This window comes from Cryphonectria parasitica (genome assembly GCF_011745365.1).
Source record: "Cryphonectria parasitica EP155 unplaced genomic scaffold M406scaffold_2, whole genome shotgun sequence".
Lineage (NCBI taxonomy): Eukaryota > Fungi > Ascomycota > Sordariomycetes > Diaporthales > Cryphonectriaceae > Cryphonectria > Cryphonectria parasitica.
In genome coordinates, this window is record NW_024468910.1 from 2330384 (window position 1) to 2352395 (window position 22012).

Consider the following 22012-nt stretch of genomic DNA (forward strand, 5'->3'; position numbering starts at 1 on the left):
AGTGCTGGAATCTTTTTGTGATGACCATGGCGAGGCGTCGGGAGGGTTGCCCAAATGCTTGATCTTCATCAGGTAAACGCTCCGCCTTCTCGGGAGTCAATATGCAGACTATCTACTCTTATATGTCTGCTCCTGCGGAGTGACTTACGCTGACCATATCACTCTTTGCAGCCGTTCACATAGCCGAGCCAGAACCTCCTGCACACGAAGAACCAATGTTCAAGAGGCAGTTCTCTGCCAGCGTGGGTGGAAAACGCCTCAGCGGAAGACCACCCATACCTACTGGCAGCTCCTCGCGCTCGTCGGTGCTCTCCTTGAACAATATGGAGACGTTGGACCTGGGGGCGCACCAGAGCGGCTCGTCACTGGTCCAAACACCTGATGAAATTCCAGGCCAGTCAGGTGGTAGCCAGCCGCAGCAGCAGCAACAGGGCCCAGATCAGCAACACTCCCACAGGGTGGATCGTGTCTCGGAGAAGCTAGTTGCCCAGATAGCTGAGTGGCTCCAGCGCGAGAAAGCCAAGAGGGAGTCCAGGAAGCCAAGGAGACACCACCATCACCATCACCACCTGCGCCGGAAACATCGAGAGGCGCAGCCTCAAGAAGAGCCGATCCCGGAGCAATCAGAGCCAGAGTTCGATACTTCGCTTCAGCGGACGACTTCCATCGACTCTAATTCAAGTGATGTGTCTTTGGATCGGCTGCAGCGCATCCTGGACGATAGCATGTCCGCCCTAGGCCTGAACTCGATACCGCATTTTGGGCCGAGGCTGGGCAGACGGTCTTCGCATCGGAGTAAGAAACATGCTTCACGATCGTCGCTGCATCTGGCTCGTGCAGCCTCATCTGACACAGACTACGTCGACGGCGATGCTATCGTACCGAGCTGCGATGCCATGCTAGACAACACCCTGACACTGAAATACTCTCAAGGCACCGCGGATGATTCCATCTCTGTGTCAAGCCGACGAGAAGAGAAGGAGAAGCAGGTGTGGCTTACTTTCAAGAACGAAATCATTCGCCTGGCACACACTCTGAGGCTGAAGGGCTGGAGACGTGTCCCGCTGGACTCTGGGGACGATATTAGTGTTGAACGGCTCAGTGGCGCTCTGACGAACGCGGTCTACGTTGTGACCCCCCCTGAGAACTTGTCCGAATCCACCGAGCAGGCCACGAAAAAGAAACCCCCAAAGCTGCTCCTGCGCATATACGGTCCGAATGTGGAGCATTTGATCGATCGTGACAATGAGCTCATGATCCTCAAGCGCCTCGCGAGGAAGAAGATTGGACCGCGGCTATTGGGCACCTTCAAGAACGGTCGGTTCGAGCAGTACTTCAACGCAGCACCCCTGACGCCAGAGTCTCTTCGCGAACCGGGGACGTCAAAGCAAATCGCGAAGCGTATGCGCGAACTTCACGATGGTGTCGACCTTCTAGAAGAAGAGAAAGATGAGGGTCCGACGGTGTTCAAGAATTGGGACTGCTGGGTGGACAATGTTGAGAAGAGGACACTTTATCTCGACCACCTCACATCCATTGAGAAACTCAATACTCCTGTTGAATCTACGGAGTCATGGAGAACTCAGGGCTACGTATGTGGCGTGGAGTGGCCCAAGTTCAAAGCCATGGTTGACAAGTACCGCGCTTTCCTCGTCCAGTCCTATGGTGGTCCAGCTGTACTGCGCAACAAGCTCGTTTTCGCGCACAACGATGTAGGTTTCCTGTCGGTTCTACCTTGTTCGTCCTTCTGTCCATGCTTACATCACCTATAGACGCAATATGGCAACATTCTCCGTGTTCGCCCGGACGACGAGCGCTCGCCGCTTCTGCAGCCCGAAAATGTACATAAACAACTGATCGTTATCGATTTCGAATACGCCTCGGCGAATACCCCCGGTCTGGAATTTGCCAATCACTTCACTGAATGGGCATACAATTATCACGACGCAAATACCTCCTATGCATGCAACGCCGAGGGGTACTATCCCAACCTCGAAGAGCAACAGCGGTTTATCAAAGCCTATGTGGAGCATCGGCCCAAATTCATGACTAACTCGTCATCCGCCTCTGACGATGTGACGCCATCCGGAACGCCGCTCCTGGGCCCACAGCAGACGCAGCTGCCCATGACCACGCCGAGCTCTAGCTCCATCGTAGAGTTTATGCTGGACGCCCGCGTCCCACCCGGAGGGTGGAAGGAGGAGGAACGACGCGCGGTAGAGTTGAGCGATGCCAAGGTACAGGATCTCATCCAGGAGACGAGGCTGTGGCGCGCGATGAACAGCGCCCAATGGGTGGCTTGGGGAATCGTGCAGGCCAAGATACCGGGGTATACCGATACCGACCAAGGCAACGAGCCTGCACCGCCCTCGCCCGCAGGTTCGGAGGCGACGGTCACGGGGGATAATGGGAGTACCGGCGAGAACGGCGGTGACGAGGAGGGCTTCGACTACCTGCGGTATGCGCATGATCGGGCGCTGTTCTTCTGGGGCGACTGTGTCCAAATGGGACTTATCAAGATGGAGGAGCTCCCTGAGGAACTGAGGGGCCGCCTCAAGATTGTAGAGTACTGAGAGTATGACGATGGATTCAGAGGCTGGGCGAGAAGCTCGGACACCTGGGGCAGAATGAACTGTAGTATCGTTAATGAATGATGTCAGGCATTGCGGGAAGGTTATTGACCCAAGTACTTTAAAGCACTCAAGTGGACATGTGAACCGAATCACATCGCCTCGAAAAGTATCCCCCTCGTATGTATTAGAAGAGAAGAGAGGAACACAATTTTCACATGCCCCATGCAATACGTAAAGGTCAACACAAATCATTGAATCCATCATCAGCCAAAGAAAGAACAATTTTTTATATTTCAGGGTATACAAGCATACCAAGGCCCCTCCGTATCTCTCACTGTCAGTACAAATTATTATCATCAAGTATCCGCCGACAGCAGATCAGAAGGAAGAAGTGGTACACACACGCACACGCACGCACACAAGAAGAGAAAAAGAAGTTGAACAGGCCAATAAAAGTCGACAGGCCGAAGCGTAACACAATCGCTAAGAAGATGCGGCAACATTTGATCGGTACACGTATCCAGACACGAAAACACAGCCAAAAAAAAAAAAAATAAAAAAAAATAAAAAATAAAAAAAAAGGAAAAAAATATAAAAATAAAGAAAGATTAATATCTCGCACAGGCATTCGTCGTCATGGCAGGTCGTAGATGAGTGGCCGCGAGGCTCATGGTGGGGTCGATCCCAGTCCTCTCTTTTTTCTCTTCAAGTTCGTCAATTCCTCCCTCCCTAGTTTTTTTTCTTCTTCTTCTTTTCGGGTTTTGTTCTTTCCTCCCCCCCCCCCCCCTTCTGTTCTCTCTTTTCTGCCAGAGCGTTCGTTCTTTGCATTCGTTTCAGTAAGCCATCCCCAGCAGCCGCGAGGCCCGAAATGCGATCTTTGAGACAATATAGAATGGACTTAAGGCTATTCCCTCCTTCGCCTTTCCCCCGGTCCATTGAAGGTGTGATACAAGGGAAACAGACAAAGAACAGGAAAACGAAATGAAATAAAAGGACATAGAAAAGAAAATAGGGGCAGCTCTTGACGCAAGTGCGGATTATTGACCGCCCGTGATGAACTCCTAGGATCCCCTTCTCATACTCGTGGTGGCCTTATCTTTACTGGTGGGAGGCTTGGGCGCAGAGGAGTAAAGGAAGAAGGGGGGGGGGGAGGGGGTTGAGCCTGACGCTGGGCAAGCTGCGGTGCTGTTATATCCCGAGATTGCTTGTCCGTCGATACAAAAAGCTCTCTGCCCTCTCCCCCTGTGCAGGATTGAGGTTTTTTTCTCTTTTTTCTCTTCTTTGTCTTGTGTTCCTCGAAGCATTTAGCTGCATGGTCTCGCTTCTCGCGTGACCTACCCTTCCTCGTTTTGTGGCGAGTTGCGTTCGCGGTTCTTCGGACATTGCATTCCAATGGCTGGACTTCTTGTACGACGGTTGACCGCGTACTTAATTTTCCGGCTGTCCAGGGTGTTTTTGCTAGGGGCAAAGGGTTTGTGCTTCCTTCTCTCCTTCTCTCCTGTCTCTCTCTCTCTCTTTTGTGTTCCACCTCCTGTGGAAATCGATGCTCTCCCCTATTCTCCTGTGCCATGCCTGAGGCCTCAGTGTCTTTCCCTTCGCGACGACGTGTGCTGCGATGTATGATGCGACGACGAGTGGTGGTGTCTCGAATGGGTGTGCGATGAGTGACGGTGTCTGCCGCTGCTGCTGGAGTGGTGGTGGTGTCCGCCGCTCGACTGCGATGCGTCCAAGGCGCGCTCCATCTCCTGAACCCTGTGGCGGAACCCCCTCACAATATCCCTTATATGGCGTATGCGGTCGAACTCGGTCTCGAGCTCGTCGATCTGGCCCATGATGGTGTGAAACCTGAGAATCTCGGCGTCGGCGTTGTCGATCAAGTTCCCAGCCTGGTCGTACACGGCCATGGTGACCTGCTGCGACTGCTCCGTCAGGTGGTCGAGCTGCTGGGAGATCTGTTGCATCAGCCTCTCGAAATGCCGGCCCAGCTGTGCGAGCGACCCGGAGTCGAGAAGCAGGAGGCCCTGCGAGGAGGCTCGGCTCGCAGCGCGCGATGAGCTCGAACCTCCGCCTGCGGCGATGGCTGCCTCTCTCTGTGCGTGCTGTAGGGCGACGATCTCGTCTCCCGAGAGACCTAGCTGGTTGACGGACACTGCGTTGGGCACGGCTTGAGACGACGAAGACATGATCGGGGGTGGGAGGGGCAGGTCAGAAGGTTAGCCCCTCGGACGGTGGGTGTGAAGACTTTGAGAGCCTGTAAGCTGGCTGGAGGGTATCGGTTCTTCTTTCTTTCTCCTTCTTCCCTTCCTTCTATTCTTTTCCCCCTTCAGGGAGAGCTGCAAGGCGGAGGCTCTTGTTCTGGAGCTGCTGCTGCTGTGTCTGCGTGGGGGAGAAGGAAAGAAAAATTCTCAAGCAGCGCACTGCTGGTGTGTTGGCCCCGACGACGTGGCTCTGTTGTTGCTGGCGGCGACGGCGCTGAAGGGTGGCACGAGGGCTCCCAAGGGTGTGTCAAAAGTCCCTCCGGGGGAAAAAAAAACACAGACCGACCAAAAGAAATAACAAGACACACAAAAGCAAAAACCAGGCCAGACCGTCAACGGGGACAGCAGCCAACTCAACCACGTCGAGCCGCAATGCGACCGACAGCTGGTGGCTGACTGCTGCTGCTGCGCTGCTGTTGTGGTATGATGCAGGTGTGGTGGTAGCAGTGGTGGTGGTGTTGGTAGCGGCAGTGGTGATGGTGGGCACGATGCGGACGGCCTTTGTGGTGGTGGTGCGACCAACGACGCAGCGGTGGGGGCGGCAGTTCAAGATCTTGGTGACAGCGATGATCCTGTGTCTGTTCCCACAGCTGAAGATCGATTGCGGGGTACGGCGCGCGGCGCCGCCGAGTCGTCCCACAGGGGTCGTCGCACCACGAATGCGACGAGGACAACGTCGACTGAAGAGGTTGCGGCAGCTGCTTCCTGGCGCACGGCGTCATTGTTCCGTTTGTGCAGCGCACATGGCAGGTCCTTTTTAGTGGTGCCGGTGGTGGGAAGCGTGGGTGATGACGGCGATGGGGAAGAATTCGGGCGATGTGACAAGCCGCAGAGTTCACCAAAAAACGAATGAAGATTAAGCCCCTCCCCAAAACTCTCCCAACAACAACACGTCGTCGCGAGGCTGGTCGTTGGTGGGCCCAGAGACCGGTGGTCACATCTGCTTTGTCGAGCTAGATGGAGCAGGAGACACGGCAAGGCTCGATCGGTGAGGACATGAGAATGTAGACATATAGTTCAGAAAGCGAGGGCGCGCAATCGAATCAGAGCTGACCGGTCGACTGGTCGAGATAAGAGGCGCAAAAAAAGAGGCGCACGACTGGGGGGCGATGCTGGGTAGGCGACCAACAGATGGTGTAGGGGGGGTGCCTCGTAAGGTGCCGCAGCGCCTGGTCGACGGAAAGTCTGTTCTGAGTCGCTCTGAGCTGCTCGGGCCGGCTGGATGGTGGTTGCCAGTGTGTCGTCGTCGGGTTTTGTACGAGGATAAATTAATTGTATAATTCAGCAGGCCAGATGACAACGCTAGACATTAGGTAGGGGCACGACCTCAAAGTGGCAGCCCATCCTCCACGAGAGAGAAGAGTCGTGTGCAAGGGACCCCGAGACAAGATGCGGAGGTGCGCTCCCCTTCTGCCCGCCGGGTGTACGTTCACATGGGGCCTTGATCCTGCCTCTTGACGTGTGGATCAGGTCTTGCTAGAAGGGCTGATGTCGGTCGATATCGCTTGGATGTGTGCTGATCTTGAAGATCAAATATAGAGGTCGTTGTCGTCTTTGCGCGCGGCGGTCTTTACATGCTTGATTCCCGAGTCGCGCGTCAGCTGATCCATGGATAGACCAGTGCCGCAGCCGTATGTTGTTCCGACTTTTTGCGCCCCTCTTTCTCTTGTGTGTGTGTGTATCTGTCTCTGTCTCTGTCCGTCTCGTCTCGTCTCCCCTCTTGAGCGCGTGGTTCAGGTAGGGCAAGAAACAACCGAATCGTTTTGGTTTGGTCACGTATCAGGGCGATAGTGGGTTTGGTCTTGGAGCATCGAGGATGGAAATGCGGAGATGCATAGTGGGATCTCCAGTCGGGACAAAAAGAGGAGCAACGGCTGCCCAGATGCTTTGCCTGTTGAAGAAAAAGGTTAATAAAAAAGCCCGCTGATGCTTGACTTTACTTGGCTTGGTCAGGTCGAAGTCATGTGTTTGAAAGGTGCTGGGTCTTATTTCCGACGATGTTACTGTTGGACCAGGTACCCTAGCCGAAGCCCAAATCCTCTGAAGATGTACTGTGTACCCCCAATTCGGGCCAACCCTGGAAGAGACTGCAGTCAACGTTCTCTAGTACTACCACCATAATATGTTGTGCTACCATATCATAGTGTAGTGTACAATATATCTTCATTCTACCCTCTCTCTCTCTCCCTCTCTCTCTTTCTCTATTTACACTATACAGAACTCAACCATCATCCAAATCGTTGATAACTTGGTCCTACTCCTCGGTAATACATTGCATACCCAAGATATCTTGTCCAAGGGTTCTTAATCACTCGATCATCTGCATAGGGTCAGGACGAGGCCGCCTGACCAGTCCACAATGTGTTTTCAGGTCACATACTGCTTCTTGAGTCCCTCGAACCGCTCAAATCTCTACCGTAGGAGATCTGGCCGTCTACAAAAACCGGATAAACGAAGGTGCGAAGATTGACACTAGCGCATGTGGCGAGTAGGGGCAAGACTCGAGGAGAGTGAACAACAAGGAGGGATCGAGTCACAGCATTACAGCGGCAATAGGACGAGATAATAGACTATAGGGTGCATAGCTCTGGTTGCATGCAAGCTTGCTAATCTACAAGAGCCGCCACGGGCCGCCATCAAACGGCGGGACGCTTTATCCGAGGAGCTGCGCGAGCTTCGGGATGGGGGGTTCACGGTATTTTTCAACTGCATACTCCTAGAGACAGCCAGAAAGACGAACAAGGTCAGAAGACGGTCACAACCAGTCTGATGGACACAACAAACACACACACACACACACACACACACACAACAACAACACAATGATATGTAAAAGGCCCAACGCCAAATTGCTATTCACAAGATTCTCAACTGAGCTGCTGTACGACGACTCGTCCCCCAGGCGAGAATCTCCAAAGGATATGAACAAATATGAAAATGAAACATAGTAGTTGTATCTGGGTATCTGTCTAATAATTGCATGAATATATATTTAGGAAGACTGGTACACTTGGAAGGATCCAAACTCCCAATATGCGTCCGTAAAGTTGGATGGGTTGTTTGCCACGAAATCCGTACAGTTGCTCGGGCCTGGAATGAGAATGAGATTAACGGTTTGATCCATGAGAAGACAGGAGGAGGAGGAGGAGGAAGAGGAGGAGGAGGAAGAGGAGGAGGAGGAAGAGGAGGAGGAGGAGACACGGAAGAGGGGCAAAAAGAGATGATATGAATTTTTAATTTTTTTTTCACTTACATCCAGCCGAAGTATAGTCGTCGCCGCCAGCCCAGCTACCACAAAAGTCGATATTGATAATGATGGACTGGTTCTGGAAGTGCGTGTCAATGTCACACCCAGTGTCGGGGAAATCGGCCGTCGCCGTGCCCCAGGTGCTCGGGTCGGGGCTGCCGGCGTCGATGTCGCTCGGGATGCTGCCCCGGGCAAACTGCCAGACGCGGATGCCCTCGCTGCGCCACTCGACGGCGGTGACGCCGCCCCCGTTGTCGTTGTACGCCGCGCCAAAGGTGGCGGTGTCGGCCTGCACGCCGCACCCGGCCTCGTCGTTGGCGTCCCAGTAGCAGTTGTCGTACAGCGCCGTGCCGTTCATCTCGCGCTTGTGGTCCATCTCGCAGCTGCTCTTGGTGTGCAGCGTCATCTGGTTGCCCGTCGTGCCCATGTTCACCGCCTCCATGGCGTCGATCTCCCCGTGCGCCGGCCAGTTGTCGGGGTCCGTCAGCCACAGCGCCGGCCAGGTCCCGCAGCCTACTGGTGAGTGCTTCACGTCGAAGATGAAGAGGCCCTTGTCGTACGTCGTCTTGGACGTCACACGCACACTGCTGCGGGCGGTGGTGGTGTCACGGCGGTCTTTCCGGCCGGGGCCACCACCTTGCGAGGACTGACTGCCCTGGTTGTTGTTGTTGTTGTTGTTGCTGTTGTCGCTGCTGGTGGTGGTGGTGGTGCTGCCAGTGCTGCTGCTGGTGCTACTGCTCGAGTCGCTCGAGGAGCTGTCGTCCGCATCGGATGTGTCGACGCGGAGGACGGCTGATGAGCTGGAGGCATATGTCAGGTTCAGAGAGCTGGCCGTCTCCGAGTCCACATATGTCACGGTGCCACCCGAAGGATCTTAAATTTTCCCTCCCAATCGTCGTCAGCGCATGAGTGAGTGATGCAGGGTGGGGTTTGTTGCACAGTACCTGTATCCGTGTAGTAATCGAATAAGCTGAAAAAGTCCTCGCCCTCGTAGGTATCCGCCAGTGTGTAGTTCAGTGCTGTGTAGTCGGGATATGCGTTGGCCTTGGCCTCCTCGACGGGGACGACAATGACGATGATGAGCACAACGACGGCCACGCCGCCTATTATGATCCACGCCTTCTTGCTGAGTGTCTTGAGGAAGCCAAAGGGCCCATGAGGCTGCATCTCTACCCGCCCCATCGTCTGCAGTCCAGCGAGCACCGACTCTGCCTGGATTGTGAGTGTGGGAATCGCCTCCTAGGTGTCAGGCACTGAACGGATCAAATGTCAATGTCGCCGATGTGATACGATCAAGCAGACAATGATCTAGTTGTGAGGGCACTTAGACTTGCGTGTGGAAATAGTGAGCGCGGCCTCTGAAGAGGAAAGAAAGTTTTGGAGAAAGGAATTACAGAGCAAGATGATATCAGTTAGGAATTTCAAGATTTTCTCTGGGTGTTTGCCCCTTTCTCTCTCTCTCTTCACTCTGGGGTTGCATTGCTCGTTTTCTTTCTTGATACAAGCAGCCATGACTTGTAAGTACATGGAAATCTAGCCCGCCAGTAAGACGTGGTGGGCCCCAATGTTAGCAGATACTACCACTACTACTACTACTATTACTATGGTACGTACAAGGCGGGTTGGGAAATTCGACGTCTTGCTCCGCCCTGCAAAGACGCGCGGTCTGCGTGCCGACAACCTCTCAGAGGCGCCCACACCCCTCAGAGAAAACCGGGTCTGGGTAGCCAAATCAAGATAAGTCTGATAAGGAGAGAACGGCTGCCAGTGTTGAGGGATAGATGTCCCTGCCAAACCTGGTAAAAATAGGACCCCCTCCGCCACATTGATTGACGGGTCTGCATCAACTGTTTTGGGAGAGAGGGGAGCAAGGGACCTGTCCTTTGCCTGTGGCGTGATAGCCTGTCCCTTGTCTGTGCCAGTGTATCAAGAACGGCTGGTAGTCTGGGATGACGACGTCGTTCAATCTCCACCTGACGCGCACGCTATTTAGTGGGCCAATTGTCTTCCGTCCAGCTTTTTCACTCGAGGGAACGAAAACATGAGAAGACGACGAATGACGAGGGAGAGGTAGGTGATAGATATATTGGTAGGTAATGGGTAAAGAGAAGGAGGCCACAGAACAGAATGTCAATCTCCAGCTACTCTGGCTGGATTTCTGGGAGATATGATTTGCTGTTTTCTCGCCCTCTCCTTCTCTCTGTGATCTTCTATTTGAGGCTCTTAAGGTTTGTTGAGTTGGCCCGAGTTCTGATTGGCCGCCTTCGGAAAATATTAGAAAAGGGCTTAACACTGGTTGACGTGGTCTTCCTTTAGAGTGCACGCTTACACCTCAGCCTTTCGTCGTTGTCGTCCTCCCTTGTTCATTCGCTTTACCCCCCACTTCCCGAGAGCAAAAGAGAGAGAGAGAGAGAGAGTGAGAGAGAGAAAAGGAGAAGAAAAAGGCCTCACTACCCTCGCCTCTCGCCTCTACTGCATCTCCATACACACAGAGGAAGTGCTTGGAAAGGAGAAAAGAAGTCCTTCAGATGAGCCCTCGGAGGGCCCGCCCATGAACTACTACTGACTGTAGTCCTGCGCTACCACGAGTTCTTATGCGATTATCACTGAGCTTCACTATATACAAAAACGAACCAAAAGACTCAGGACTTGCCGAACACAGTGACTTCTATTGAACCAATCAGCCTTGTCGCTGTCCTCGATGCTGAGGCTGCGACACACACACACACACACACACACACACACACACACATGATGGTGACTACACACCCACTTGGCCTCTTTTAGTCTACCCTCGCCGGCCACCCTTCCATCTCGAATGCATGGTTCACTGCGGCCTTGACATCATCCTGCACGGTATCAGGAACCGCTGCCGGGTCCAGCCGTTCACGGGGCATCTTTTTCTCATCCCAGACGCCCGTTCTGACCAGACACGCGTTCCACTCGGGCCCCTCGGACGCGTGAGACCCGCTGTCCGGTTCCTTCTTGCCGATCCACATGTTGGCGCCGCGGATGTCGCTCTCCGGGTTGTCGCCCACCATCCAGACGCTCTGGAGGGGGGCAGCATGCTCGACGCGATCCTCGCCGGTCTGCCACAGTGCCTGGAAGTGCCTCATCAGAACCTTTTGCGCGTAGTGGTACGTCGATCTCTCGGGCTTGCCGAACGTGAAGTCCTTCATACGGTAGGGTTCGGCCCCGGCCTGTGCCACAATTGCGCCGAACTGTGCTCTCAAGGCATTCCGGAAAGCCCCCTGGCCAAACCGCGGCAGGTGATAGCCCGTGCTCCAGAGAAGATCGCAGTTGCTGAAGACGAGCGCGGGCTGGCCGTCCGACTGCCATGCCGCGGCGGCACCACCTGAGTGAGGATCGCCATTCTTGGGGCTGTATGTGCCCAGATATCCCCGCTGGGACAGAAGCAGGTCCATGACGAGCTGGATGTCGACAGCCCAGTCCCGCGGGTCGTTGAAGACCAGGATCGCGTCGATCTTCAGGCAGTCCTCCAGCCTTCGCCTGGCGTCGTGGGGATCGTAGACGGGCTTTGGCAAGGGGAGGATTTCCTGCTTTGCGTAGAACTCGGACAGGGGGTCGAAGGGGAAGATCTGCGGACAGGCAGCCAGGATGTCGGCTGGCGTGACCACCGACTTGAAGCCGTAGCCCTGTGCAATGCGGCGTGCTGCAGACGCATCGGAGCCCAGGACGAGGATGGTGGACTCGTGCAGGTTCCTGATGCCGACAGTAGACTCGAGATACGACGGCAGGTCGGTAAACTCCGGGTCCATCGCCTGCGTGAGATCAGCCTCGGTGAGCAGCTGGTACGGCGTGTGGCTCTGCACGAAGTTGGACGTGTCCAGCTCCACGCCCAACTTCTCGGACAGCTCCCTCACCCGAGCTTCCTCGGACTTCCCTCCACCGTTCGCTGGTGGCCAGTGTCAGTATTGTGTGTGAGTGGAGAGGGAAAGTGTGTGTGACGGACGTACTGAGAAGAATAAACGGGATCTTGTGTTGCTGGAGATACCTCAGCGTCTCTGTCGCGCCCTTGATAGGTTCTGACTTATGCAGTAGCACCCCATCGATGCTGTAGAGGGGCAAAATTAGCTCCAGCCGCCAACTGGACAGCCAGTGAAGGTCGAAGGAGCGGGAAGAGGGGGGGGTAGGGGGGAAGAAGACGAGATCAAGGTGGCCTTAAGGTTCCCAAGACTTACTCGAAGGCAAACGCAAACCGCGGGAGTTGCCCAGTGCCCTCGTCGCTCCCTAGCGACGTCTTCGAGCTCCAAGCCCCGCTCGCATCCGTGCTCTCGCTCCCCGCATCGCTGCTTGATGGCGTCGACCGTCCCGAGAACGACCTCGACTGTGGCAGACCCGAAGGCCCGCATGACCTGTGCCGGAGGCCAGTGAAACAGGCTACAGGCGAGGCCCGCCACGACAGCGGCGGTCCTTGCGGCCGCCTTATAGCGCGGCTGGCGAGGAGCACTCGCGCCCCAGTCAATACACGCATCGAGAACCGGACGACGACGAAAAGAGGCAGAGAGAGGCGCTAGGATGAGTATATATAACACACAGCGCAGTCCAGCCCCGCCTCAGTCTCGATTCCGGTGCCGGTGGGCGGACGCACTATGCTGTTTGATAAGTCAGTGGCTCAGTCTTGTTTTCTTGTATCGCAAAGTGTGAATTGTTCTAATAAGGTGTTTCGCAATATACCTTGTGGTGTTATGGAGAGAGGTGACGATGCCGATTTGGGAGATGCTGATTATGGTAAGATGCTCAAACGTGGCTGTTGTTGACGATTCATGATCCCAAGCAAGTCAGTCCGTTTTAGTTGATAAAAGCTTGTGTTCAAGGTACAGTAAATAGCAGTAGGAGAATGTGAGAGAGCACTTTGTTAGTGGTCGTGTCCGGTGTCCACCCTGACTTAGTGGCGTCTTTGCCGGCCAGGGCAAACCAGCCCCCCCTTGGTGAAGACAAAATATATAAAATCCAGGGCCACTGTACTCATGCAAAATTGAAAGAAGACCTCCAACAAAAAAGAATTGAAAATATCCACGAGAAACAAATTCAAAAGCACACATCATGTGTCAGGCATCAGTCACGTACGTAAATAATGGACAATGTGAATAAGATACCACCACAGCGGCACGGCCCTCACTCAGCCACAGCCCTCCTGTCAAATTACTATTACTACCAATACATAAAATGTACAATGCAATTTCTTGTGAAGCACGCTCTTGTCCTCATCAAACTCGCTCCTTTTCTTTACCTTCTCTCATTACTCAACCGTTCTTGCAAGACAAATGTGAGAGAGGATAATTGGAGGGGAAAAAAAAAAACATCCAGATCCAGAAGTCTATCAACGCCTTGCCTTGCTTAACTGTGCGCACCACCCCAGAAATCACTCAGGGCCGTCCAATATCCGTCTTGCCAGGCCCATTCTCAGCTGGCTTGATCGTCTCGTGCGTAGTTCAGCTCGCGAAGAGGTGTGAGGAGGTAGATACTTGGGTAGGAGAGTAGGTAGGTGGACAAACGTCCAATGCCGAGCTTCAGATGATATAAGCCACGTGCGTAAGCCTGCGTCTAGCTTCGAAAACTCCTCTCCCGAATGCTGTCCGGTCTGAATCGTGACAGACGTCGTCGATCCGCCCTGTCATGCCTGACAGAATGGGCACCGACAGTTGAATACAAATCAATAGTCATATCGACAAGAACAGAAACAACAAGAGACAGAAAAGACACAAAGAACAAAACAAGAAAAGAAAAAGAGGACCGGGAAAAGTCGTTCCGCACAACGTGCACTGCGGAATCCAGCACGCCACCTGCTCAACTCCCTTGCTGAAGTGCTCTTTTCGGGGGGGGGGGGGGGGAAAGAGGCGGGTATCAAAAAAGATTCTGTGCCTCCAAGAGAAACAAAACCAAAAGACCGCAGCATGAATGGTGTTTCTATTTCGATGTTGTACAGTAACGCCCACAGTCAGACGTCATGAAGGGTAACGAAGGATGATGAGTCTCCTCTCTGTCTTTCCCCCCCTCCCCTTCCCCTTTCTTCACGACTAGTGAGAACGAAAAAGAAGAAACTTTGGTCGCGGAGTTGATGCCTTATGTTTCCTCGGTATTCTTCGGTGTTGTCGCAGATTCTTCGTTCTCTGTGCAAGCTATATCTGTTGATAGAAGCTGGTCTGGATCTGGTCGCTACTTGATGAGGAAATGATGATGTGCTGCTTCATAGGGCTGACGGTGTCTAGTGTCGGCCGGCTTGGCTCTGGCTTGCACTCGTTCGGCTGCGCGTTTCATCCTCCTCGAGCACATCGCTAAGGCGGGTCGGATGATGGTGGCGGGGCATTGGGTCCCAGCCAGGCGCTGCATAGCCGCTGCCCGAGTAGTCAGGCTGGCCAGCCCACTGCTGGGATGACGACGGAGGGTAGCTGACACTGGGCTGTGCTGAGGGGGTCTCGTACTCTTCTGCACCAGAATCATCAGAATCATCGTCCCCTGGTGTGCCGGGGTAGGGAATTTTGTGACCCCCGGAGTCACGGATGAAATTGCCATGAGCATCGATGAGGTACTCACCCTCGCTGTAGCCACCTTCAGATTGTCCCTCGCCGCTGTACGGCCGTCCCTCGTCGCCTGCGCCCAATGGCTGCTGGTAATATCCTCCTCCTCCTCCTCCTCCTCCTGCACCACCACCACCACCACCACCACCACCACTACTGGAGGCCGGCACGGCTGATGATGGATGATGCTCTGGCGGGGATTGCGAGTATGGCGGGTATGGTGGCTGCGGGGACGAGGCATCCAGCTGTTGCTGCCGCGCTTCGGCGCTGCGCCCGGGGACGCCCTGTGACATGGGCACGACCTGAACACCGCCGACGATAGTGGGCATGCCTTGCTGGAGTGAGATGGTGCGATCCCGCTCCTCCTGCTCCCGGCGGCCCAGCTCCTCCCAAGCGCGACGGGCCTCCTCCTTGGATATGAGCAGCTCCTTCTGCATCTCGCTGATCCTCTTCTGCGTCTTGGAGTTGTTCTTCTCATTGTCCAGCGCCTCCTTCACCGCAGCGGCCTTGGACAGCCTCTCCTCCTGCAGCGCACGCTCTAGGCCGGCCTTGGTCTCCTCGTGCCGCTCAAGCTCGGCCCGGGTCTCAAAAAACCATCGCTGGAACTTGCGCTCAGAGCTCGCCCGCAGGCGCTGGAGCTCGACGACCGCGTGGAACAGGTTCGCACCCGCCGCAGAGAGATCGCTGACCTGTCGCGACAGCTGTGCTGAGACCGGGTCGCGGTCGATTTCGTCCGCGTGCTGCTGCAGCTTCCTGATCCAGAAGCTCGTCAGGCCCTCCCAGTGCGCCGACAGCGCCTCCCACCGCTCAAAGGCGTGCGGAAATGTGTTGCGCGGCTGCACCGTCACGCCAGGGTCACCGGGCAGAGCAGTCGTTGTACCGGGGATCTGTGCTCCGGTCCCGTCCATGCTCGGCACGCCAGTAAATTGGAGGGGCTCTTGGCGCTGCTGTCCACTGGTCCGCGAGGTCCGTCGCTGCGTCTGGCCAGAAGGCTGCTGCGCTGTGGAGACAGGCTGTGGCTGTGGTGGTGCCGAGGCCTGCTGCTGCTGCTGCTGCTGCTGTTGTTGTTGTTGTCGTCTGCGCTGGGTGCCGGGAGGGTCTATTGGTTGGGTAGAGATGGGCACCGAGGGATCACCACCCGCGACTATGGCAGCGCCAGCTGCGGTGCCTCTCCGATCCGCTATCCTCTTCTGTTGTTGGTCTTCCAGCTGTCTCGCTTCGCTCTCGGCCTGGAGCCGTTCCATCTGCTCCCGTTCCCGTTCCCGTTCTCGCTCTTGTCTCTTGCGCTCTTCTCGTGCTGCCTCTCTAGCCGCGCGCTCCTCCATGATCTTCTTAGGACCCTTGATGCCCTGTGATGGTGAGCCGGTCTGGGATGACGGGGCTGTCGGCCTAGCGCCAGGCGAGCCGAAGCCATTTGTTACGGCCGGCGGGCCGCCGACCATACGAATGTCGGCCATGGGCGCGTTTTCCTCGACCAGGTCGGGCGTGAAGGGGTTGGGCTGTCTAAGTGCCTCCTCGAGGGCCCAGAGGATTGCACTGTGGGTATGCTTGGAGACGCGCAGGAACGGATGTACCGAGGAGCGGTCAGTCGGGCGGGAGGAGGTCCTCGGCGGGACGAGGGACGGGGGAAGGGTGGTAGAGGCGACGTCGTCGACGGGGTCGCTGGGCAGGCCTTGGGAGAGATGCTTCTTCGTACGGCGGCGGCGCCCTGTTGCTGGTCGCGACTTGTCCTCTTGCGCGCCGTCGTTGTCGTCGTCGTCGTCGAGGATGGGCTTGGTGAACAGACCAGGGTGCCTGATACCAACCGAGACGGCCTCGAGGTGTAACGGTCTCGGGGGAGACGCGGGGGCGGGAGGCCCTGGATGGCCTATGAAGCGCGGCGTGCGACGTAGGGTTCGTTGCGACAGTGGGGTGGACGTGTCCGACCTCGAACCTATCTCGGTAGATAAAGGGGTCTGAGATCGGCGAAGTGTCCGCTGGTGCTGCTGCTGGCGCTGCTGCGCCGAAAACGAGGTGGGTTCGTAACGATCGTAACGGTCGTAAGGGTGCAATGAATCAGGATCAGACACCTTTGCTGTCACTTCTTCCCCCTTATCACCAGGCGGACGTCGGTTGGCGGACAATGTGAGAGGTCAGTCACCACTTGCAGGAAGTGGTGACGCGGAGGAGAGGGGGGGGGGGGGTTCGTGAGGTGGAAAGTCGGCGGAGTGGTGGTCGGTATTTGCCGTGGCTGGAAGAATTTGGCAAGCTAGAGAGACAGAGAGGAGGAACCCTGTGGAATGATGAGACGTCGAGGCGGTCAGCAAGCTGGACCCGATTTTTGAGGCTGGTCGAGAACACACGAAGTACCCAAATGGCGTCAGGGACCCGTGCTTGTCCAGGGTCCAACTGAGATACCAGCACTAAAATGGAAGCTGGCCAAGGCCCCAGGAGGAGGAGGAAGAGGATAGGGTGTCCAGACTTACTAGCTTGAGGGTCAATGGCTGGCCAGTAAGGCGGAGCTGTCGTCGCAAAGACAAGAGAGGAAAGAAATGCCAGCGCGGAGGATCAATTGGTGGCAGCAACAGCAGCGTCTGGGAGCGAGCGCAATGCCTCGGTGGGATTGTTTTGGTACGCGCCCAATCGTATGTGTTGACGTTGCAGTATAATTACGGCGCGAGTCGTGGCATGGGAAAATGGGAGGTTGGGTGACGTTGCAATGCCAAAGCTGGTGGCGGGCGCAGCAAGCAGATCCAAGGCGAAACGAGCCTGTGGGAGGGGAGGGGGGGGGGGGCCAACACACCACCAAGAAAAACAAATCAAAAACCCACAGGATCTGAAATATGACAAAGCTGCGCTGCTTCTCTCGGATGGGGATTTTTGTTTCTTTCTGAGATGATGGGATTCGATTGCCAGCAGTTGAGACGTGCTGCACTGGGGTGAAGCCAGGGGCATTCATTCGTCAGTCTCCAGTGTTCATTGCCGGGGGCGGGGGATAAATCAGGAAAAGCGACAGAAAGTGGACGAACTGACCTGAGCTTCAACTTTGACAAACTTGAGCCTCAAGCACCAGCGACCTTTTTGTCTTTTTCTCCCTTTGCTTTTTATCTGTTCCCCTCTCTTTCAACACAGCGTCAGTGTGTTGTTGTTCGTTTGGCACCCAATGCAACTGAGCCTGAGCAGTCGAGCCTGATGATGCGAATCCCGACGCTAGACAGAGAGAGCTGATGACTGATAGCGATGCTGATGCTGATGCTGACGGTGATGATGCCCGAGCTGCCGTGCTGTGGTCGTCTCTCCAGCGTGACCTTGCACCAACAGGGTCTGGTTGCCGCTTGCTTGGGCCGGTTGATCTGGTCGCTGTCTCGACAAAGAGGAAGCAGGACAAGCAAAGCCCGTGGTTGTTGCACGTCCAATGCTGGCTCTTTCCCCACCTGCAGCTGGCCTGTTTCCTGGCCTGCTCTTGGTCTATCCTACGGCCCCTGATGGAACTTGCTTGGAAAGGCTGGTCTGATCAGGTCAGGTTTTGCCAGAACTAACAGCACGCACACGTTGCTTGTCGCTCGTTGTACTGAATTAGCCACGTAGCCTAAGGTCGGCATGAGGACGAGACGCTGGTGCGAGCGAGAAGCTTCTTCCCCTGCACCCCTTCAGGCACCAAAGCGGGTTGAGGATGTTGATGATGGCCCTCAAATTAGGAGGCTGGGCAACAAGCTAGAGGGTGTGTATGTGTTGGCCTGGCTTGTTTGTCGTTACAGAAGAGTCGCTGTCATGCTAGTTGCTTGTTGCTGTAGTCCACCTTGTGTGTACTGCACAGTCGGTGTGTGTACCTTAATCGGTCCTGTCTTGTATCGAGAGAAATTCTGCTCCCTGTGCAAAAGGAAGACAAATCTGAAAGACGAGGCTGCTTGGACCAGGAAGAAAAAGATGGGGAAAAAAAAAGATGACAAGAGACACGAGGGCAGAACACAGTGCCAGAAGGAAGGGGTTTTTTACTTGGTCGACTCGTAGGCTGTGTATGAACCGAAAGGGAACAAATAGAAGAAGAGACGGGCTCTTGTCATACAAGACACGCCACCCGCAAATTGTGCATGCAGGTCTTGTCACGCTCCTAAGGGTCCGCTCTCTCTTTCTCTCTCTCTTTTCTCTTGTCTCGGTGTCTCGGGGAGCAAAGGGAGGGAAGAGCGAGGATGAGGACGAGGGGAAGGAGAGGAGAGTGTAGTGCGACGAGGATGAGGAGGAGGAGGAGTTGGCAAAAATGGTGGTGCAGTCGGCAGATCAGATGTGTACTGTTCTATGCTGGGCTGCGCTACACACGGGGAAGGAACAGGGAATAAATTTTTTTTTTTTTTTGTTCCTTCTTGTTTCTTCCCCTTCTACGATGTTGCTTCTGCGGTCCCGCGGGGGCGGAGAGAGGGAGAGATCGATCCCCTAGACAAAAGATGACATTGAAATTGGAGCCAGGCTGAAATCAACGTCCGTGCCATTGGCAGAAGAGTCTTGTGGGCGAAAAAGGTTACTTGGCCCTTGTTCCACGTTCCCATATTCCTGGTTCCATGCTGTCCACATCCTCCTTCTCCTACTTTCTCCCTCCCACCCCTGGCCCATATATTGTGTAGTATCCGGGAATATATACATAAGTTTGTACCCGATATAGCCTCAGCCCCTCCTCCTTCTCCTGCTGTAGTTCTCCCCGCAGGCAGGAAGGAACTAGAGCCAGAGAGCATATGAGAGCCTACGCCGAACGCACAGCAGCTGAAAACTCTCAATCTCTCTCTGCCCAGGAACACGAACTCCTCCACAAGTCTGTTTACTAAACGATACAGCGCCGACTATTAGTGGCCGTGTCTCAGTCCAAACACGAACAAGCCGACATAAAAAAAAAAAAAAACGATCATGAGAGTTGGACATGCCAGGTCCCAATCCTCGATTCAGGAACAAGAAAAGACAGAGCCGATGATGCAGCGTCCCCACAAGAGCTTGCTGATCCCTGTCGGCCTCTGCAGCCAGTGGTACCATTTTACTGTGGTACGTACAGGTACAAGATCTCACGAGAGAGGCCCGGACTTTATGTGAGGCCGCGATGGCTGACGCAAATAACAAATCTCGACGTCTCCCTCACCATTATCGTGTGCTGCTGAAAACTAGGTTCAACAGTGCAAACGAGGCCAGAGAAAGAGAGAGATACACACACACACACACACACACTCTAATAAGTACAGGCGGGCAGACGGTGAGAGCGAGAAACTGGCGCACAAACAAGATTCGACTCGGCCTCTCCGTCAGTCGAATGTCCGTACCACCCCCACCCCCATCCTCAGATCCTCCTGGGCCCGAGCGACAGATGACAGAGCAAAGAGGGGGGGGCGCGCCCAAGACAAGAAAGAAAGAGAAGAAACAAGAACGTCATGCAATGGCATGCCACAATGGCGGTGTCCTCGATGCTGCCGGACCCAGAGGGAACATGCATCCATCAGTCCGGGTCATGATGCTGCATTGCAATTAGTCTCATGCTGGGCACCTGCAAGTGCATAGGTACCTTATGCGTTGCTGCGTTGGCAGTACATGAGAGGTGACGACGGGCTGGACGGCTAGCGCAAGCCCTGCATACACAGATACAGACAGACAGGCATCCTGGCATCCTTTTCCCTAGCGAGGTCCAATCCGCCGGATCTATTACCACCCCTGCCTACATAGTAATGTACTCTGGTACCAATGTGCCACCCATGTGTGTAAGGCAGGGAACGTGGGGAGAGAAGGCTTGCCCATCTTGCCACCCCTGGTACGGCTGCAGGAAATCCTGGAAGCTTTTACATGGCACCGTATTATTATCTTCTCTCCCACCCCCTCCTCGCCCTCCTCGTCGTCCAGCCTGACGGACTATCCGGTGTGGCTTTACCTGGCACTCCTGGCCATCAACTCTGTGGCGCCCCTTGGCGGCTTGATGCCCAGATGCCCAGAGCAAACCAACCCCTCCGACCTGCCTTGTGCGGCATGCCCTCCCCCCCCTCCTTTGACCACCTGCATACTACCAAGTACTTTTATATACTGCCTAATTGTATAGTATGTATATAGTACAATACATTTGAGACACAAAACGACTCACAGTCTGAGACACATTGTACGCTAGGCATCGATGGTCCACGGGGGGAGAGAGGCCAACACCACCCACGCGCACATTGACAACGCAATGGCAATGGGCGCTCTAGTCCCAATCGTCTTCTTTCTCTTTTTCTTTCTTAAAAAGTCTTCAATGTTGCACACTAGTCTTTCAAGCGATTGGCATGGAGTATACCAGGTGGTTGGGGTGGAGGGGGGGTCCCAAAGAGACAGCACAAGATAGAGAGATCTTGAGGAACTTCATAGGGTGGCACTGTGTGCGGCACAGACGGAACCTTTTGCGGGCGGCCGAATTTAATACCTATAGACACCGTCCAGTGAGGATCAGTAAGCTTCCTCATATGCAACAGGCGGGCCGCTGCCGCTCGTGGCACGCCGGGATGGGACAGCAATTTCGATCGTACGACAGGCCACGGGGATCGCCAAGGGGATCAACCGTGTGTGTGAGACAGCTGGTATCAAATATACTAGCAAACGCGGCCGCAGACGAAGAGCTCGTTCCGAGATACGAGATGACAGGCCGTCTCGTTCCTGCTGTCAGTTTGCGAAGGAACCAGGATGATAATTGTGCAAGCGTAGGACAACTTAGACACAAGCGACTGATGGATACCACTTGGAAAAGAAACACAGAAGAAAAGCAGAAAAAAAGACTTCTCGCGCAACATCAGGTAGACCAAGGCTGGCATGGCAGCTGGGCTCCATCAGTGCTGGTGTGTATTAACGGGTTGGGTTGAGGAACTGCTCAAAAAGTTTGCCTATCTAAACACTTATGAATTTTGTGAATTTCAACAACGCGCCTTCGTGGCGCCCGGCTAGCTCAATCGGTAGAGCGTGAGACTCTTACAGGGTTTCCAGCTTGTTAGCAATCTCAAGGTTGTGGGTTCGACCCCCACGTCGGGCTCAATTCCCGTCTCGATTTCTTTTTGTCTTTTTCTTTCTTTCCCTTCCTGCTCTTGTTCCTTCTTTTGAATTATTCCTGTTGTCGAAAATGATTGGTTAGGTGTGAGGTTACGTCTGTGGTCAATACCTCAGTTTATTATGAAGACGAGCTTCTGGCAGCCGTAGCCGAATCAAGAGCTGTTCGGAGGTGCAAGTTCCAGAACTTTTACGCCCGAGCTCGATTCCTGCCCATGTGTAACACCTCCTCCACATCCCTACCGGTCTATTTCTTTTATCTGCTTGTTTGCGGTGAAGCATACCAAGCACACTATCTAAAATTAATGTATGTTCGTGATATGCGACGAGAAGTTTTGTAATCAGGCCTGTTCTGAATCAAAAGAAGGATAAGTCGTG

General features: G+C 54.6%; 5 protein-coding genes and 1 non-coding gene across 6 annotated transcripts; 2 read left to right on the top strand and 4 right to left on the bottom strand.

The window, feature by feature from the left end:
• Positions 1 to 434: 434 nt before the first annotated feature.
• M406DRAFT_237196 (kinase-like protein) lies at positions 435 to 2567 on the top strand (the record flags this gene model as incomplete). The annotated part of the gene is made up of 2 exons (XM_040916055.1): positions 435 to 1712; positions 1773 to 2567. Coding segments are annotated over 2 exons (2073 nt in total), but the record flags the coding sequence as incomplete, so codon positions are not given.
• A 1718-nt stretch (positions 2568 to 4285) lies between these two features.
• Positions 4286 to 4756, bottom strand: M406DRAFT_29650 (uncharacterized protein; the record flags this gene model as incomplete). Its single annotated transcript, XM_040919253.1, has 1 exon — positions 4286 to 4756. A coding segment is annotated over one exon (471 nt), but the record flags the coding sequence as incomplete, so codon positions are not given.
• A 3067-nt stretch (positions 4757 to 7823) lies between these two features.
• Positions 7824 to 9245, bottom strand: M406DRAFT_44872 (family 16 glycoside hydrolase; the record flags this gene model as incomplete). The annotated part of the gene is made up of 4 exons (XM_040924259.1): positions 7824 to 7921; positions 8085 to 8693; positions 8814 to 8951; positions 9023 to 9245. 4 exons carry the CDS (start codon positions 9243 to 9245, stop codon positions 7824 to 7826), a joined length of 1068 nt encoding a protein of 355 aa, XP_040779542.1.
• A 1616-nt stretch (positions 9246 to 10861) lies between these two features.
• On the bottom strand, positions 10862 to 12158 carry M406DRAFT_249946 (HAD-superfamily hydrolase; the record flags this gene model as incomplete). Its single annotated transcript, XM_040916653.1, has 3 exons — positions 10862 to 11801; positions 11847 to 11994; positions 12056 to 12158. Coding segments are annotated over 3 exons (1191 nt in total), but the record flags the coding sequence as incomplete, so codon positions are not given.
• Positions 12159 to 14307: 2149 nt separating this feature from the next.
• On the bottom strand, positions 14308 to 17554 carry M406DRAFT_327010 (uncharacterized protein; the record flags this gene model as incomplete). The annotated part of the gene is made up of 3 exons (XM_040920158.1): positions 14308 to 16553; positions 17086 to 17121; positions 17431 to 17554. The coding sequence occupies 3 exons, from the start codon at positions 17552 to 17554 to the stop codon at positions 14308 to 14310; spliced, it is 2406 nt and encodes an 801-aa protein (XP_040779544.1).
• Positions 17555 to 21525: 3971 nt separating this feature from the next.
• M406DRAFT_t30 lies at positions 21526 to 21620 on the top strand. Its single transcript has one exon. It is a non-coding gene; the product is annotated as a tRNA-Lys (tRNA).
• The last annotated feature ends 392 nt before the right edge of the window (positions 21621 to 22012 follow it).